General features: G+C 42.7%; 1 protein-coding gene across 2 annotated transcripts; it reads right to left on the bottom strand.

The window, feature by feature from the left end:
- Positions 1–693: 693 nt before the first annotated feature.
- On the bottom strand, positions 694–13,186 carry gpt2 (glutamic pyruvate transaminase (alanine aminotransferase) 2; the record flags this gene model as incomplete). 2 transcript variants are annotated; one of them, XM_080528613.1, is made up of 11 exons in its annotated part: positions 694–813; positions 1,547–1,659; positions 2,190–2,345; positions 2,632–2,806; positions 3,403–3,539; positions 4,129–4,208; positions 5,003–5,246; positions 5,740–5,873; positions 6,361–6,469; positions 10,152–10,241; positions 12,845–13,186. In XM_080528613.1, 11 exons carry the CDS (start codon positions 13,184–13,186, stop codon positions 702–704), a joined length of 1,692 nt encoding a protein of 563 aa, XP_080384739.1. In that variant the 3' UTR covers positions 694–701. The 2 variants fall into 2 exon arrangements, with proteins under 2 accessions (XP_080384739.1, XP_080384740.1); XM_080528614.1 differs by having other exon boundaries at positions 5,731–5,873; positions 12,845–12,989.
- Between the last annotated feature and the right edge of the window lie 4,949 nt (positions 13,187–18,135).

Raw genomic sequence — 18,135 nt, 5'->3', positions numbered from 1 at the left:
TAATAGAGAACTATGCCGATTGAAAGCTTTGTATTACTTTGGGCAGGATGTTATGTTACAAATTGGTTAGGAGAATCCTCACTTCAGTTTTTGAGAACTGAAAGGGCTGATGTAGCAGTCCCAGACAATTATGGGAGTCCATGACCTTCTGCATTAACAAGCTCTTTGTTGATGCAGTTTTCCTGTTCAGACTGCAGCTCATCCTCAGATAACATTTGTAACAACAGTGTCCCCGTTGTACAGACTACTAACATGAAACACATTACTCATCATTAAGAGACAGGAAAGCGTCGCGACTGACACACTGTATTACTAATTGAGAAGCAAAACAAGAAAAATGGAGTGTAAATAACAACGATCCGAATGTGTGTGTCCCATTCCCCTCCGGGTTCTAGCGGAGCGGCTTCACATGCAATGTAACATGTCGCACAGACAACGTTATTTGTCCCTTCAGTTTTGACCTCTTATCTGATAAAGGCACGATGTCTGAAACGTAAGTCCTGTTTTCTAAAATCACATTTAACTCTAAGCAATTGTAGGTTACGTTACACTTAAGAGGGGAAAAAAAGTGTTACACAACTCGTTATATTTGACCCTAGCCAGTACCTGGTAAATTGCTGTTGTTGTTAGTGTGTTAAGGGTAGCTAGGGTACTACTCTAAACTGTTCTAGGGTGTTACTTGACTGTCATCGTCTGGATGTTCAGCTCCGGACCTCTTCCTGTGCAGAGTACTCCTTCAGGAAGTTAATGTGGAAGTCCTGCACTTTCTTCAGGAGCACCTTGAGCTTGTCTGCAGAGGGCAGGATGGTCATCCTAGGGAAAACATCAGACACACATACGTTGTCGTTGGTAACACTCAGGAGCCAGCAAAAGAGACCAGAGAGCAGGCCTGATCCCAGATCTGTGTGCTTTCTTTAGCCAACTCCTCTATCGCATCCATGCCAAACGCACATACAGATTTAGAAACTACCACGATAACACTTTTTAGACATAGTCCCCCTATTTCAGAGCACCAAAAGTAATGTGACAGATTCATATAATGTCCTAATTAAGCACTCATATTGTGCATTGTTGACAATCCTTTGCATGCAATAACTGCTTGAAGTCTACGGCCCCATTGACCACACCAGATTCTGGTTATCTTCTCTGGTGATGCTCTGAAAGGCCTGTAATTGCAGCCATCTTCAGTTGTTTGTTTTAAGTTCTATTTGCCTAATGTTATCAGGAAATTAAATATATTTTTTTACTTGGCCATTCAAGAACATTGCAATTGTTTCGGTACACTTCAGAATGCATTCTCCTGCTGCCATCAAAATGAGGTGAGGAGGGGCGCTTAGGTGGCGTAGCGGGTTAAGCGTTGACCATGTAACCGCAGGGTCTCCGGTTCGATTCCGGCCGGGGACATATCCTGCATGTCATCCCTCCTCTCTCTCTCACCCATCCTTCCTGTCTACATCTCTACTGTCTGTCAATAAAAATTTAAAATAGGAGTGGGACTGCCCCAAAAAATAGCTTAAATTAATAAAACTATTAGTTGAGGAGTTACCTGAAATGGTAGGTTCCTTCCCTCTGGCCGAATCCACTTCCTGGAACTATGCAGATACCCGTCTCCTCCAGGAGCCTCAGGCAGTAGAGCATATCAGGTGACACGCCCCGGGTCTGGAGGACAACGTCAGAAACCAAAATCATCATCATCATCATCAATCTGATTATTATACAGCATTCTTGAGATCTCCATCCCAATGTGACTTATCTGGTTAAGAAAAAAAAGAGTTGTAGAAAATAAAATTAAAAGTCTAAAATCACAGCACTTCTAAAGCACAAACTGGCATAGACCTGTGGTTATCTGAGTTGCGAACAGTGCACGGTCGTTTCGGTTGACAAGTGACATGACTAAATGGTTAATGTAAAGGTCTTGGACCAAATGGACAAAAAGGGTAGCGGGCTCAAATGTCAGCAGTATTTTCAGTTTAGTAATCTATGTTTGGTAATGTAGTTGCCATCCGAGGTATAATCTTGCAACTACACTGCTCACTTTCTGTAGCTCCGACCATTGTCGAGGAAGACGTGTGTGAGGTTTTCAAGTGCATCGACATCCGCAAGGCAGCAAAGCCAAAGAATGTTACTCTCTTCACTCCTACAGTAAGATGTAATCAAAGCGATTCTGATTCAGTGGTTGGCATACAGACCTTGGCCTCCTCCACAGCCCGCAGGGGTATAAAGATCTGGGGGAAGGCGTACATGGCTCCCTGCACAGGGTTACACTTGATGCCAGGTACTGTGTTGAGCATCTGTTCCGTCATCTTGGCTTTCTCAGCCAGGGCTCCCAGCACTGCAGTCTTCTCCTGGAGGTCACACACACACACACACACACACACACACACACACACACACAGTAGAGGTCAGACACCGATCTTAGTGCCAATCATATAACATTATACAAACACATGAGGGAACTAGAGGTTTTAGCTGAGGGGGGGGTGTTCCAGGACTGTACTAGGAGAAACCATGCTTTAGATCACGTGCGCACACCACACACACACACACCCACACACGCACCCACACACGCACCCACACACCCACACACACCCACACACACCCACACACACACACACACACACACACACACACCTTTTGGAACTTGGCATAGGAGGGCTCCTCTGGTCGCGGGGGGTTGACTATGACATCCATGGCAGCCTGACCTGAGACAGGGGGACACAGCCTCACAGAGAGCAGCTTCACCAGCTGAGCCTTGACCTCCGGGTCCAGGTTGATCACCTCCATGTAGCCCCCTCTGAAACCACACCTGGAGGGAGGATTGGAGGATTAGTGGCTGGCACAGCTAGTCACACACCAACCCTTAACACAACTGCTGGTGATATGAGATCAGACAACAATCTTGAATTAAATATTAATTCAAGTGAAAGTGATCACCGCAGTGAATATACATACTGTACATGCATACATACCAAAATACACTTAACCTATAAACCTGCCTCGGGCCTTGCCGATGTGTCATGGAGCATTAACAATCTGAACAGTCTGCATTCCGAGGGCACATAAGGTACATTTGAATGAAAGGGCATGCCTGAGAAAGTGCAGGTGCACGGGAGGAAATAAACTCTCTTCCTTTTGGCTCTTAAGTTGCCTTTGGAAAAGTCCCGTCCTTGATGGGATTCATAGCAGAGGATAGCAAGTGTACAGTTCTTACACTGGTTACCTGTGAGGGTCAGAGATCGCAGAGCTGAGCACGGAGCGTGCATGTTTGAGCGTGTGTTTGGTATTTTGCGTGCATGTTTGAGCGTGTGTTTGGTATTTTGCGTGCATGTTTGAGCGTGTGTTTGGTATTTTAGGGGACATGTTGAAACATTCGAGGGGGCATGTGGATTGTGGAATACTCACTCTCCTGTGTATCCTTTTGAGGTGGAATGGAAGGAAGCCAACTCTACACTGTTGAAGTACTCGGGCCCCATCTCATACAGAACCTTCTTAAAGGAGTGGAACTGGCAGTCTGGGGAGTAGACATTCTCCTGGTACACCTGTAGACACATATAGAACATATGTGTGGTGGCCTGGGAAAACCCTTCATGGTGGCATTTTGACATTTTGATTTTTTTATATTTCCATAAATTAGAAGTTCTCAGCTATTCATAACTGGTTGAATGACTGAGATAGCCCTTTATTTTAAAAAGTTATGAGCATTTTAATGTATCATGTCAAAAAAAGTGAAAGGTAAGAAATGCTGCCCCCGACTCCTTTCTCCTCCGGGTCGGGGGAGGAGCCTATGCAGATCGGCCGGTCTCGTTTGTCTGCTTGTGATGCGGTATAAAACAAGTACTTTCTCTTTTGTTTTCTTAAAATGTTTATTCACCATAATGTAGTATGGAGTTCAAAGTACTAGAATACCACATAATATCAAAATCGCGATTTCCGTCTATTTTTGCTCTTTGCCACAAACGAACGCCAGCGACATCCGACGGGTTTTCCCAGGCCACCACACATATGTCAGAGTCGTGTCATTGGTAAAACAATTGATGTGATACTTCTTACGCAAGGACCAGAACAGTAAACATATTACTCGTTGCTCATTCTTAACAGCAAGTGCACTGCATATTTGCTGCAAATTACCTCGTCAGACATAACAAACAGATTCTCCTCATAGGCAAAGTGGAGGACTTCCTCGATGCGCTTCTTGCTCTGCACTTGACCTAGAAAAAAAACATGACCACAGAAATGAGGGTTAGGGTTACGGAGAGATCATCTTCAGTGCTGAAATTGAGAACACAGGCAACTCTAAACAAGTCTTCCATCTGCACAGTGACTCCATGACTAGACAGATTGCATCATATGGGGCAACCAAATACCAGGGCATGGCCAGGGCACGAGCAGGGCACGAGCAGGGCACGGCCTCATCCAAGTTCTCATGTAACATATATGTCACAGCTCAGTTACTTCTAGGTCAGGTCAGGCTGAGATTCCTCTTCCACAATGTCAGCTAGTGAAGACTCCTCCCTTTTCTTAAAGCAGGCTTTAAGCACAAATGTACACATCTACACCTGTACATTATATTACAGTAACATGGCATCCATGTACTTTATATTAAAGAACATAACCACCTGCTTATCTCAGTGAGTTAGGCTATACAGTGTTAATAACGCACTACCACCTTACCCCTTCTGTTGCATCTGACGTTAATTATCATTCCTATAGTCCAGTGTTTCCTTTGGGGACCCTGAGCCCTGCACAGGCTTATTTGTTCAATTTCCGTTATAGCGCATCTGATTTCAACTTATGATCAAGCCCTTGAAATCGGGTGTGCAGCAGGTGGTGAAATAGAACAAATGTGTGGAGAGGCTGGAAGCTCCCATGGACAACATGGCTGGGAAATTGCTCTGAGCCTTATGAGGGCATAGCGACCCTAACTGTGCAGCCCATCGAGTCAACATGCTAGTCTAGGCTTTGTATTAAACTATATGGGGGAGGGGGGGGGGTGTAGACCCACCAGTGGGGTTGCCTGGGTTGATGATGCAGATGACTCGAGGCTGGCAGTGTTCCTTCGCTGCTTGGTAGGCCCGGTGGAGCTCGTTGATGTCCAGGGCCCAGCAGTTGTCCTCGTCCAGGTAGTAGTTGATCTGCACCGCCTCCATCTCCGAGAGGGCTGCAGAGTAGAGCGGGTACTGGGGGATGGGGATCATCACTCCTGTCCGGGACAGGCCCCGCCCCGACACCAGCATCTTCAGAATGGTCTGTGGTTGGCCGAAGCAGACAAAAACAATGTTTGTACATTATCAAAACAATCCAGGGGTGGGTTTACTGAACTGTGTTACTTTATCTCTCTCGATGACCAAGGCCCAGACAACTCATAAATTCATTATGTGAATTCTGCTCATTAGAAACGCACAGAACGTTATTCTGTTCACAGTGAGTTAGCGTTCCGCTGCTGAGGGACTAGGTTGTTTTGAGAATTAAAGTGCCACATTAGCTATGGCATTTTCAAGACCCAAACCCCAGAATAGTTATGCATCAGATCAACCATTATCTTGATTCTAAAAACCAAACACTACGGTCAATGTCAAAAACAGAGGATACCCCATGAATCCAATGTACTTGGATTCTAGCTGACAGAAATACCAACTTTATTAAGTTTTAGGAAAGAATTACACTAAAACAAGTCAAAACTAGATACAGAAATGTACTACCACCAATATACTCTTCCTAGTATACTAGTACACTACTAACCACGATGCCATCACTGGCCCCGGTGGTGAGGTAGATGTTGTCCCAGTTGGTGGGCACCCCCTGGTCCCTCTGCTCGATGTAGGCAGCAATGTCCTGGCGGATACAGTCCACTCCCTGGCTGGCACTGTATGACCCTGAGGTAGAAAGACAGCAAATTATATTAATACTGCCGTCGATAATCTCTTCTATTTCAAAACACTGAAGAAGGCATAGGCCAAAAATGCCAGTTTCCCCTGCTGCTAAAAAAAAATAATCACAACAGGAAAATTCAGCCATCTGAATCTGTTGTGTGTCCCACCATATTGTAGATTTAAAACATCACAAAAAGAATATATTGCAAATTCACACAGTCTCATTATAACTGGAACAATGCTAGCTTCTGCATTTTTTCCAGGCCAAATGTATCATCGGGGCTTAGCATAACATCCTGTTCTTTGTCAGGTAGACCACGCTGAAAGCATCAAAAGTGCACAGGAGGTCAAAGGCTTTCACATAGTCAGCATTTGGCTATTGGTGACAGCTAGCTAGGTAGCTAGCTACATTATTATATCTCTCAACCCAGGAATGTTAGCACCACCCACTCGTGTGTGGGGGCACACAAACAGACACACAGACACGCACCGAGGCTCTGTCCTCCGCAGCCCTGCAGGATGCGCCGCGCTCGCAGTTTAGCATCCTCAGGGAAACCGGGGCTGTCCATCAATTCAGGGAATGTGCAGAGAGCCACCACCTACAGACAGAGGGAGAAGGTGTTAACCATACACACAAATACTACTAATCCACACAGTGGGTAATGGATTCCTATGCTGTTCGGCATATCTCCTCAAGATGTGAGACTAAATATAGAACAAATATCATAAAGACCGGTTCAGCCGTATAAATTAAAACAGATTGTGTGAAAACTTTTATTTTTTTTATAGCAAACGTTTTGTGGACAAATATCAAAAGTTAGATTTGTACCATAATTGCTTACGACGAGAGGCCACTACAACATGTGGTAACATATAGGCTAGCTGTGCATCGGAATGGCTAGAAGGTTGAATAAGCATTAGTTTTCATTATAATCCAGTCTTTTGCAACTTACCCTTCCCATGTTAAGTCAATGGTAAAAACGTCTACATTAACACATGGGACCGAATGAATTTAAATCATAAGCAGAATATGACAATGAAAAGAACTCAATAGGTTTTCAAGTTCCCTCAATATAGGCTATACAGAATGACATTAATGCAAGAAATCTGCTCTGAGTAGTTTGTCTGTTTGAGAGAAGGTGTGAATCACCAACAAGTATCAACCTGCTGCCCGGTGGTGAGTATGTTAAGTAGACAAACAAGCTGGAGTGTAGCTGGGGGCTATTCCATCAACGTCACTAAAGGAAAATCCAGGCTTACTCTCTGGTTTCACTGGGCACACAATCTGTTTGAACACACACATGAAACTATAATTAAAAAATCTAGGCTTATTTTGATCAATCTTGCGACAGTTTTTCCTTTAGCGATGTTGATGGAATACCCTCCAGGAGTCAAAGCCAAGTGTGCTGGAAAATACTGTCAATGCTTAGGATTCGTACGTGGTAAAAAAAGGTTGAGTTTCTGAAATTCAATGGATGAAAATGCTCTTAAGAATCCAGCAATTCCAGACTACATTTTGTAAGAAAAATATTTTTGGCAAAGGTATAGCTAGTCAATTAGAAATGTAAACGTAAGACCTTTCCAAGTAGTTTTTGCATTTAAAAAAAAGCATTCATTTAAAAAAATCTAAATTGGAAGGAAAACTGGAACAAACTGAATAGTTAATACACCTGTTGATGTAGTCCTACTTAATGCATTTTCATTGTACATGGGCTAACAGGAGAATATTTTAAAAAAAACAAGAAGACGGTTCCTAGCTGTGACGCCATCTTTCAACTGAATAGTAATGCCACCTTCAATCTGTTTGAACTAAATGTGTTTAACACCAATGTGTTCAACCAGATTGTGTTTCACTTTGCCCAGTGAAACCAGGCAGGTCTGAATGACAATATGTATGTGTATGGTACGCAGGCCTAATTGCACCCTCCCTTGTATTCTGACAATGCCTGTAATGCCTGAATGGTTAATAAAGGCAACCAGCACCACAACAAACAAACACCACCCATCTCATCATGACTCATACTGTCCACAAGTCTCATGGTGGTTACACAAGACTTCAAGTACTGTAGGAGAGGAACGCAATGTGCAGGAGGGCTGGCTATGACTACACAATCACATTTGTCCTAGGGAAAGTTTAGCAAACACATGTGTGTGTATATATATATATATGTGTGTTTTTATTATTTCACCAGGGGAACCCATTGAGACCAAAGTCTCATTTTCAATGGTGTCCTGGTTTAAGACAATCAATACAAAAACATTACACACACACATACATACATTCACACATTAATAAACATTATGGTGTGTTCAATGCTAGCAGCCAGGGATGTCCAGCCCACTGCCTGATCTACACTGAACAAAAATATAAAACGCAACACTTTTGTTTTTGCAATCAAAGATCGAAGACTTTTTCTATGTACAAAAGGCCTATTTATCTCAAATTCTGTTCTCAAATGTGTTTAAATCTGTGTTAGTGAGCACTTTTTAGAGTGGCCAACCAAAGGCACACCTGTGCGATAATCATGCTGTCTAATCCGTATCTGGATATGCCACACCTGTCAGGTGGATGGATTATCTCGGCAAAGGAGAAGTGCTCACTAACACAGATTTAAACAAATGTGTTTAAAGATAGCTTGTAAACCATTTGCAGGCATCCTGATCTAGGCCAACAGAGACTAGAGGCTATTAAAAGAGACTATTAAAAGTGAAAGGCCAACTGTATCAAAAGCTTTGGACAGGTCAATGACCAGAGCGGCACAGCGCTGTCCATTGTCAAAAGCACATACAATATCATTTAAAAACAAGAGATGCAGCTCATACAGTACTGTGACCTAGGGATCCTAGGGACACTATGCCGTGCCAGTGTCATGCTGCCATAGCAACATAGCTGCCATAAAAACAAAATCCTAGGGACATTTCCCAGGGTACACCGGGGGAGGGCGTGGCAGAGGGTGGAGTAGTGGCACAAATGAAAATCAGTGGCAGCTACTGGCATCAACAAAAGTGACGTGCAAGGCAAGCTCACGAATCACACGGTCAATTTGGCCGCTACTTGCATGGCAACACTATTGGCAGGCAATGGAATATCATCTGCAAATGACAGATTTACTTTCAGGTCACCTGGTAAAGGTAGAGGTCTAAGTTTCCACAGGAGACCGCAGTTATACTGCTGATAATGGGAGTGATAATGGACGCCTCTCAGTGGTCTAAAGAGGCTTCCTCTCTTTGCCTCCTGTGCTTCAGCAACACTGCTGCGGAAAAAGGCTGCACGGGTGCAAGCCACTATTTAATGGGCCATGATGTTGCTTTCACCTATCCTGCGTTCACATTAGCAGATGAGGGAAAGGAGTCGAGGAGAGGAAGCCAATCTAGGCTACTGAGATGTGCCCCCAGTTTGCCCTGAGGAGTTGCCATGGCAACCTGAAGCATGGTACTGGACATAATGTTGCCCCATCTCCGGAATGTTCATTGGAGATGACCAAACAAACTAATAGGAGCTCATGATTCCTCTAATGTGTGCCCTTGGTAAACACAACATGAGATCTACACAGCTCTATTAGCAAAACTGAATCCCAAGCAGGGTTGTGTTAGAAGATATCAGGGCTCGACATCAAGGCTTGTCTGCTTGTCCGGGACAAGTACATTTTATGTTCTGACAAGTGGACTTCCTCCTGCAGTTGTCAGACGGACAAAACAAAACAAGAAAAGAAATCAATATGTATTAATATCCGCTAAAAATAATTCCTCCTTCAGTTGTCCAATCAAAAAAGTTCAAAAATGTATTAACGTGCTATGCCGCACCTCATTCTCGCTGCCTATGAGGCGTGGCGTAGATGGTACCGGAAATTTGAATGCTATTGCGTGAGTGTGACCGTTATTAACCCCACTGCCCGCAAAATGCCAACCTCCTTGACCGCGAAGGTGTTGCATGTGGCAATTTTAAGTCTATGATGAGAGAAACCAACACGCTCTTTGACAAATGAAAGATAAGTTCACTACCTGCAAAAGCTTAATGTCAAGCCCTGGATATGTTCTAATCTAAAGGCTTAAAATAACCGGCCAGTCTTCTTGCCAGACTATTTTTCTTGGCAAGTTCATTGAAAAATCACATGCTCTGTCCAAAAACAACCCATCATACTCCATTGACGTATTTGGAGCTTTCATGATTTGCTATCATCCACAGTCCCAGGCAAACGGGTAGTAATGTAGGAACTATACCTCTATTATTTGATCTTAAAGGTCATTATTATATAATGGTACATTGTCCCTGCTCCTCACCTGACGGAGAAAGGTGATTGGCTGCTGCCCCATGGCGTGTGCATCTCCAATGTTGGCTTTGATGACCTCAGTGAAAGGATGCTTCCGCCCCTGGAAGAACAAACAAAAGAAACAAAGAAGTTGTAATTTAGATTCGTGAGAAACATCTAGAGGATATTTTAAGAACAAAAAGGATAATCCCTGCAATGTGAACTACCCAGAGCAACTGCCAAGTTTTCGCTTTCCAGATCTGACAAGTGAACTCTGTTTACAACCCGACCTGCACTGCACACATTGTATGGAATGAAAGCATGGAGTTACTGCAGCTGAAGATCGTTTCACTTCAATGTCATCATTTTGATTAGCAGAGCAATGTGCATTCAATTCCCTGTTTGAAGCCACGGGGTCGGCAACACTTCTGTTTCAGAAGTGGTTTCAGAACTCCCCACTAATCAGGATGTGTTAGCATCATTGTTAGGAATTCTTGGATTCAAGTGTGATGTGGAAGAAGAGGTCAGATCACCAGAACATGTTAAAGGTTTAATACAATGTGCACAATGGAGAGAGAGTGAAGCATCTCTGAGGGGCCTAGGGCTCGGGGGGTTTATGCTAAACTAGGCTACAAGCAGTGGACAGGTTTCAAGTTTCAAGTTCATTGTTACGTCACATTACACTAGTGTAAGAGGGTAAAATTATTTAGGCTTCGATTCCTGACATTGCACACAAGACAATAGGCATAATTCGACATAATTTAAAAAGTGACAATAGTACAGGACAAATAAGATTATTTACAATAAGCACAGTACCAGATACAACAAATCTAATGACCGTTCGTGATCTGTCTTATTATATCGTGTTCCTCTCAGTGACATTCCATAATAGCCTGACACTGTAGCCTACTGTACACTTCGCTTAGCATAGGCTATACACCACACTACCCTGCCCTTGTGGTGGTACAGTAGCCTATGCTAATCAAATGATCTCGCATAACATCATGTAACTGGGGAGCTAGTTCTTGCCATACCAGAGTATGCAAGGGGCATAATAGTAATGCCCCCTGTTGAGTGTAACATTATCGGGGTCCTGTGTCTGTTGAGGGTGAGAGGACCATGTGCTGCTGGTGCTCACACCACAGAAAAGCACCTGTTTCAGGGCTATTATTAGTTGAATAGCCACGTAACCCAAGGCAGACTACTAGCCAAAGTGTGTCAAGAGACAAGACAGGTATGAGTAAAGTAATAAAGAAAAAGAAGAATATATTGCAAGACGTATTAGATTTAGAGGACTTGCTTTCATATCAGCCAATAGAGTTGATCTAGCTGGCCAGCACTGATTGTATTTCGCCCAATCCACTGATCTCTTGTCCTTACCTCAATTAAGTCACATCTTTCTCACACAAATGTCTGAATGAACATCAACCCTTTCTCTGCAAACTCAGAGAATAACTGATATCAGATGGTTAGCAACTCTAAAGTCATAGCCTAATTGTAGAAGCGTGGTTGTTGTTGTCAATTGTTGCAATGGAGTGGATAACTTAAAAAAAATAAAAAAATAAGGCTAGGCCTATATATAATGCGTGTAGGCCTAATTCAATAACAAATATGAATTAATTGAATCAACGGATGGCTAGTGTCAATTGGGAACACGTCTACAACTGATGTTCATGTCATTGGACTGAGAGCAACAATGCAATGCACGTCAGAAATAGACGTTCACATGGGGAAAGAGAGTAGCCTAACTGTGCACTGTAAATGCTGTTAATGTAGAGACGGGGGACATTTAAACTGTAGCTACTATCAAGACAATCAAGGGATTGGCGAAATCGATTAGCATCATCGAGGCATAGCAGCTCGTCTACGCCACGTCCACGCTTTGAAGCCCGAGCATAGATAGATGAGAGCATAGATAGGTGCATGCATAGATAGATGAGCATAGATAGGTGCATGCATAAATAGATGCGAGTATAGATAGGTGCATGCATAGTCTATGCATGCACCTATCTATACTCGCATCTATCTATGCATGCACCTATCTATGCTCATCTATCTATGCATGCACCTATCTATGCTCGCATCTATTAGATGCGAGCATAGATAGGTGCATGCATAGATAGATGAGAGCATAGATAGGTGCATGCATAGATAGATGAGAGCATAGATAGGTGCATGCATAGATAGATGCGAGCATAGATAGATGAGAGCATAGATAGGTGCATGCATAGATAGATGCGAGCATAGATGGGTGCATGCATAGATAGATGCGAGCATAGATAGGTGCATGCATAGATAGATGAGAGCATAGATAGGTGCATGCATAGATAGATGCGAGCATAGATAGGTGCATGCATAGATAGATGAGAGCATAGATAGGTGCATGCATAGATAGATGCGAGCATAGATAGGTGCATGCATCGATAGATGAGAGCATAGATAGGTGCATGCATAGATAGATGCGAGCATAGATAGGTGCATGCATAGATAGATGCGAGCATAGACAGATGAGAGCATAGATAGGTGCATGCATAGATAGATGCGAGCATAGATAGGTGCATGCATCGATAGGCCCCCGACGCTCACTACTGCAGCACCTGCATCGATCTCTTCACTACTGAGAGGATTAGAATTAGCTTACGAACGAACGAGCGAACGAACTAAGCCATTGATAAGCTAGAGCAAAAACACCAGTTTAGTTTGTCATGCGTTTGTTATAATCACCTGCTTTAAGCCCCTCTCGATGTCGCCAGCCTTGATGACGATCGGTCCCCTCACCGCATACTCCACCGCTTTCACCTGCGGGTTGAGGGTCTCCATGGTCAGGGTCTTCTCTCGCGTCTTCATGCCGTTATTCTCTCTGGTCACCACCACGGTGGCTTCAGCTGTACTGAACCGCTTGGATCCATGTCGTCCCACAACGGGGGGTACTTGACTTTGGAGTCGTCTCCATTGCACTCCTAAACACGCCGTTTCGCGTGAATTTGTCCGCACGAGCACTCCGGGACACTGTTCAAAAGCACCGATCAAAACCGATCGGTTTGCAAATCGTTGAAGTCGATGCATCATGTCGCAACGCTACGAGGCTGAAATGATCAAAGAGCGTAGGAGCGACACCCCGAACGATCGGTCTATGAAAGTTGTCTCGGATCAGAGTTTATATAAAATAAGGATGTTTAAATCGCATGATGATCAATGTTCACTTAGAAACGTCCTATAACGTCAATTCAATGTGGCCCCTGCTCTTCTTACGGATCACCGTCCCGATGCCTTCATACACCTCTTACATCAGTCACTGACACGAGACATTTAAACCCGCTTCTCCCGGCCTCCGCTTTCACTGCCACTGTTGCTTTTCTGGGTGGGATGCTGCTGGGTATTGTAGTTATTTGCCCCCCCCGCCCCCCCATAGAGATAGCGTACTATCCAAACAACCAAATAGAATCTCTCTCAGCTGGTCATGTGAGCTCAGACGATCGTTTAAAACTACAATACCCGGCGACGAGTTTCAGCTGGGTGGACCGTCAGCCGTCTGACACCACTTTGCGAAGTGCCCTCGGCTCACGGGCCCCCACGGGCCACGGCAAGTCAAATGAAGAACTACACATTCCTGGAAGCACATACGGTCAAGGGTCTCTGCAGATGGCCTGAAGCCACATATCTCTTCTTTTACTGTGCTTTGCTCTTTGGGGAAGTAAAGAAAATCGTAAACAGGGATTTTTTAAAAATTGTTTGACATGCAAAATACGTATAATAATATAATACTTTTTTTGTTGTTGATTGAAGCAAAGATTTCCCTTGCATTAATCCACACAGTATTTTGGGTTATTTTGCTGCTTATACTGTGTGTGAACCATCTGTGGGCAAGAGGGCCACCGTTGTTTAAATGGAAGATAAATGAAGATACTCTGCTACAATGTATCTAATGAAAAGGGGAGTAGGGTTGTTTCCAGAGAGCCAAGATAACTCAAGATAAATCAAGATAAGAAAAAAGTATATTTTACGTCACCTCCCTGTCACCAGAACGACCACGCTCCCCTTTGGGTGAAATTGAGCGCAGAGAAGTGACATTGGAGAAACTGGAGAGTTCAAAGTGGCAAATTGGAGAAACTAGTGTCACCACATGCCTTAAAGCTACTGCGTCGTATTTTGCATGTCAAACAATAAAAAAAAAATCCCTGTTTACGATTTTCTTTACTTCCCCAAAGAGCAAAGCACAGTAAAAGAAGAGATCTGTGGCTTCAGGCCATCTGCAGAGACCCTTGGTGAAGAACGTATGTGCTTCCAGGAATGTGTAGTTCTTCATTTGACTTGCAGTGTAAATCCCTAGATGAGAGTGTTACATTTGTTTTCTTAAGATAATGAATCTGTTCAATTGGCACAGATGATGCATTTGCCAATGTGATCAACTGTTAATCAGTATATACCCTGCATAGGCTATATAGTATATATATATATGAAGAGGTTATAGTTAGGTTATAGTTAGCTAGCTACGATTTATCAAAATAATTTACGATATCAAAATAATGAACAACATGCTATAGAAACTAGGGCTGGTGGAGAGGGGCAAGCGAGCTATTGACTACCAAACAGCAAAATAAATACAATTACACACAGAAAGGCATACAATTCAATACAGACATGGGAAGGGTGTGTTGTCTCCAACAGTGAAAGGTGAGGGACGCTGGGTGGTTCAGCTCCCACACCCAAACCCAATAAGGCATTTGGCTAAAAGTGTGGAGAAGGCCAAGGCATTGCCCTATAGTGATGTGATAGGGACATCTTTAGGGGATAGACCAAACAGAACAGCGAAGGGACACTTTTCTATGCTTCTGCCCAGAACCTCAGAGAATAAATACAAAATGGACTGCCAGAAAGTGGTCAAGGCCAGGCATAGCCAGAACATACAGTATGTATCAGTGATGCAGGTGGGCCTTCCGGCATCTGTCGTATAGGGGGTCAATGTCTGGTTTGATTTTGGATAATTTGGCCATGGTCCAATGTAATCAATGGACTAATTTCAGCTGGATAAGACTATGGCGAGCACAAATGGAAGAAGAGTGAATCCTAGAAATATCATAATTAGATGATCACACAGTCCTTGCTTTTGAACACGCCCTAAAACACAAGTGTTTACAAGCTATGTATCCCTAACCCAGTAGCCTGAAGCAGGACGGCAGACGATACAGTGAATCCAATAGTGATCCTAAAACTGTTGTTTGTTATTGAGTGGGTTCTTCAACGCTTAAACATTCGTAATATGAAGAGAAAATAAATTAAATAAATAAATAAGGTTTTTGGTCATTTCCACGACTTTGGTCATTTCCACGACTTGAGAATTGACCACATTTTCACCAGACTGTGTCACATATGTGACCTGGGGGGAAGTTGAGGGAATAGTGGTGAGGTGTTTCTTGCAAAATCATGAATCTGAAGGCATCTGAAATGGTGGGTATTAGGGATGTTACATCAAATGAATGCCCAAATATGCAGAGGCCAAGTGTTATCTCCAGAATACAGAGAAAAGGGGAATAGAGTGTCAGTTTCCCCTCAACCTCTTAAATGTAGGTGCAGATAGGACTAAATAGGGCCATCTGCTGGATAAAGGGTTGTATTGTCTCAATTATTCTAATGCTGCAAAATATATGAATTAATGGTCCCATATTATGAAAAACTCACTTTCAGTATTTGTGCACATACATTTCAGTTTCTGATGGGCCTACTAGGCAAGGCAAGGCAAGTTTATTTGTATAGCACATTTCATACAACAGGGGCAATTCAAAGTGCTTTACATGCATTATTTAAAAATACAGCAAGAGGAGCATAAGAAAATAGAAATTACAATGAATAAAAGCAAATATAAGAAGTAAATAGATAAAACATTTAAAAAGACAATAGTTAATGGAAAAAAGACATTGATAGAAGTGTTTGTGTTTAATCATAACTGGTGCAAAACATGAAGGTTTTTAGCTTAGATTTAAATATTTTAAGGGTTTGGGCCTGTTTGATTATTTCAGGGAGTTTGTTCCAGGAGCATGCAGCAGCGTGACTGAAAGCTGCTGCACCGTGTTTTGTTTTTACTCTTGGAATTATTAGCTGATTTGTCTCAGCTGACCTTAGGGAATATAGGGTGGGAGGAGATCTGATATGTATTTTGGTCCAAGACCATTTTGTGATTTGTATGTAATTAGGAGGATTTTGAATTCAATTCTCTGAGAGACTGGTAGCCAGTGCAGGGATCTCAGGATTGGTGTAATGTGTTCAAATGTCTTTGTTTTTGTTAGGACCCTAGCAGCGGCGTTTTGGATGAGCTGCAATTTACGAACAGCTCCTTTAGATAGGCCTGTTAGTAGACCATTACAATAATCAAGTCTACTCGAAACAAATGCATGGATGAGTTTTTCAAGGTCTTGCTTGGACATGAAACCTCTAACACACAAACTGTGAAATAAAACAACCCAGTCAGTTTTTTGTGGGCTGCCTATTTCAGAAAACATGTGAATCAACAAGCCATTCAGATTTGCCGCCCCATCTTACGTAAAGTGGAGTTATATTTACATTTTTGGCATTTAGCAGACGCCTTTATCCAAAGCAACTTAAGTAAGGGAATCATCCATCCATCAGTCATCGCAAGAAAAAGTTATTTATGCTATCAGGGACTGCTGCATCTCCATAGAGGCGGTGGTGCCAGTCGGCCAGCAGAGGTGGAAGAGCTGAATGAATGGGCAGGTGTTTGGGGGCTGACCATTGCTACCCGGTAGGCGAGCATCAGGGTCTTGAATCTGATGCGAGCTGCTACCGGGAGCCAGTGAAGGGTGCAAAGGAGAGATTTGACGTGGGAGAATTTGTGGAGGTTGAACACCAGACAGGCGGCAGCATTCTGATATAATATGGGACCTTCAAGATGAATCAAAAGATAATCTAAAGTGCAAATAAATCCAAACATGCTCTTTCGCTGCATCAGAAGAATATGTCCACAGTATTGAATGCTTGAAAGTGAGTTCTAGATTTCTCTAAAATATATACATTTGAATTAATCTCAATTTGAATCTCAATGAATCTGTGAATTTATTTTTGTGTCAAATCGTGAGAAAGAGACCCATCCCATATGGGATTATAAAGACACATTTTACAGAACAGCCAGTGACACACTGATCAATTGAAAATAATACATAAGAAATAAAATAAACAACTAAAGTAGTAACACAAACAAACAAATAATAGAAAATAAATAACCAAACAATAAGTGAATATAAACAATACATTAAAAAAGCATGATCACATACAGACAGACAGACAGACAAACAGACAGACAGACAGACAGACAGACAGACAGACAGACACACTGTCAAACGCTTACTTGTGTGTGTTACAATATTCTACATTTCTATGAGTTACTCACTTTGCATGTGAAACGTGAACAGTAGCTCCACTACAGTTTCACACACACCCACAGTCAACATGAACCCCCATTGATCACTCAGACCTTTGTTCTCAGTGGCAGAGTTCTGTCCTCAGTGTGACTTGCAGTATCTAATAGGACAACTCTGAACTGAAAACGATTACAGATGCTGAGTTGTAGGCTACGGCACTGACACTGATTCACAGCTCTAAAGTATAGTGAGTATTTCATTCTCAGTTTCAACACTGGTACACTGGGAAAGCTTCCACTGAGTGATGTATTACAATTGCACTATTGAAAGGCCTGTTCTTTTTGCAGAGGCTCTCTCTCTCTCTGACTCCTCCTTTTGTGTTGAGTGCTGACCTTGGGGTGAAGCTTTGTCACTGCAAGAGTGATCACAGCGAACAGTATCTTGATTAAGTGTAATGGAAGTGTAATTTGTAACAGGTAATTGAATAGTAGACATATTCTGTTTTAGATTGAAATTATTTACCATTTATCAATTAACATTGACACTTTTAAAAAAAAACTGCAGTAATTGTGATCTAGTCATACATAGTTACAAATGAATTACACTGTTAAAGTTATTGTATTTGATAGATCATTTCAATTG

This window comes from Nansenia antarctica (assembly GCF_963989245.1).
Source record: "Nansenia antarctica genome assembly, chromosome: 4".
NCBI classification, from domain to species: Eukaryota; Metazoa; Chordata; class Actinopteri; order Argentiniformes; family Microstomatidae; genus Nansenia; species Nansenia antarctica.
Note: the sequence above shows the minus strand (reverse complement) of the source record. Positions and strands in the feature narration are given on the sequence as shown.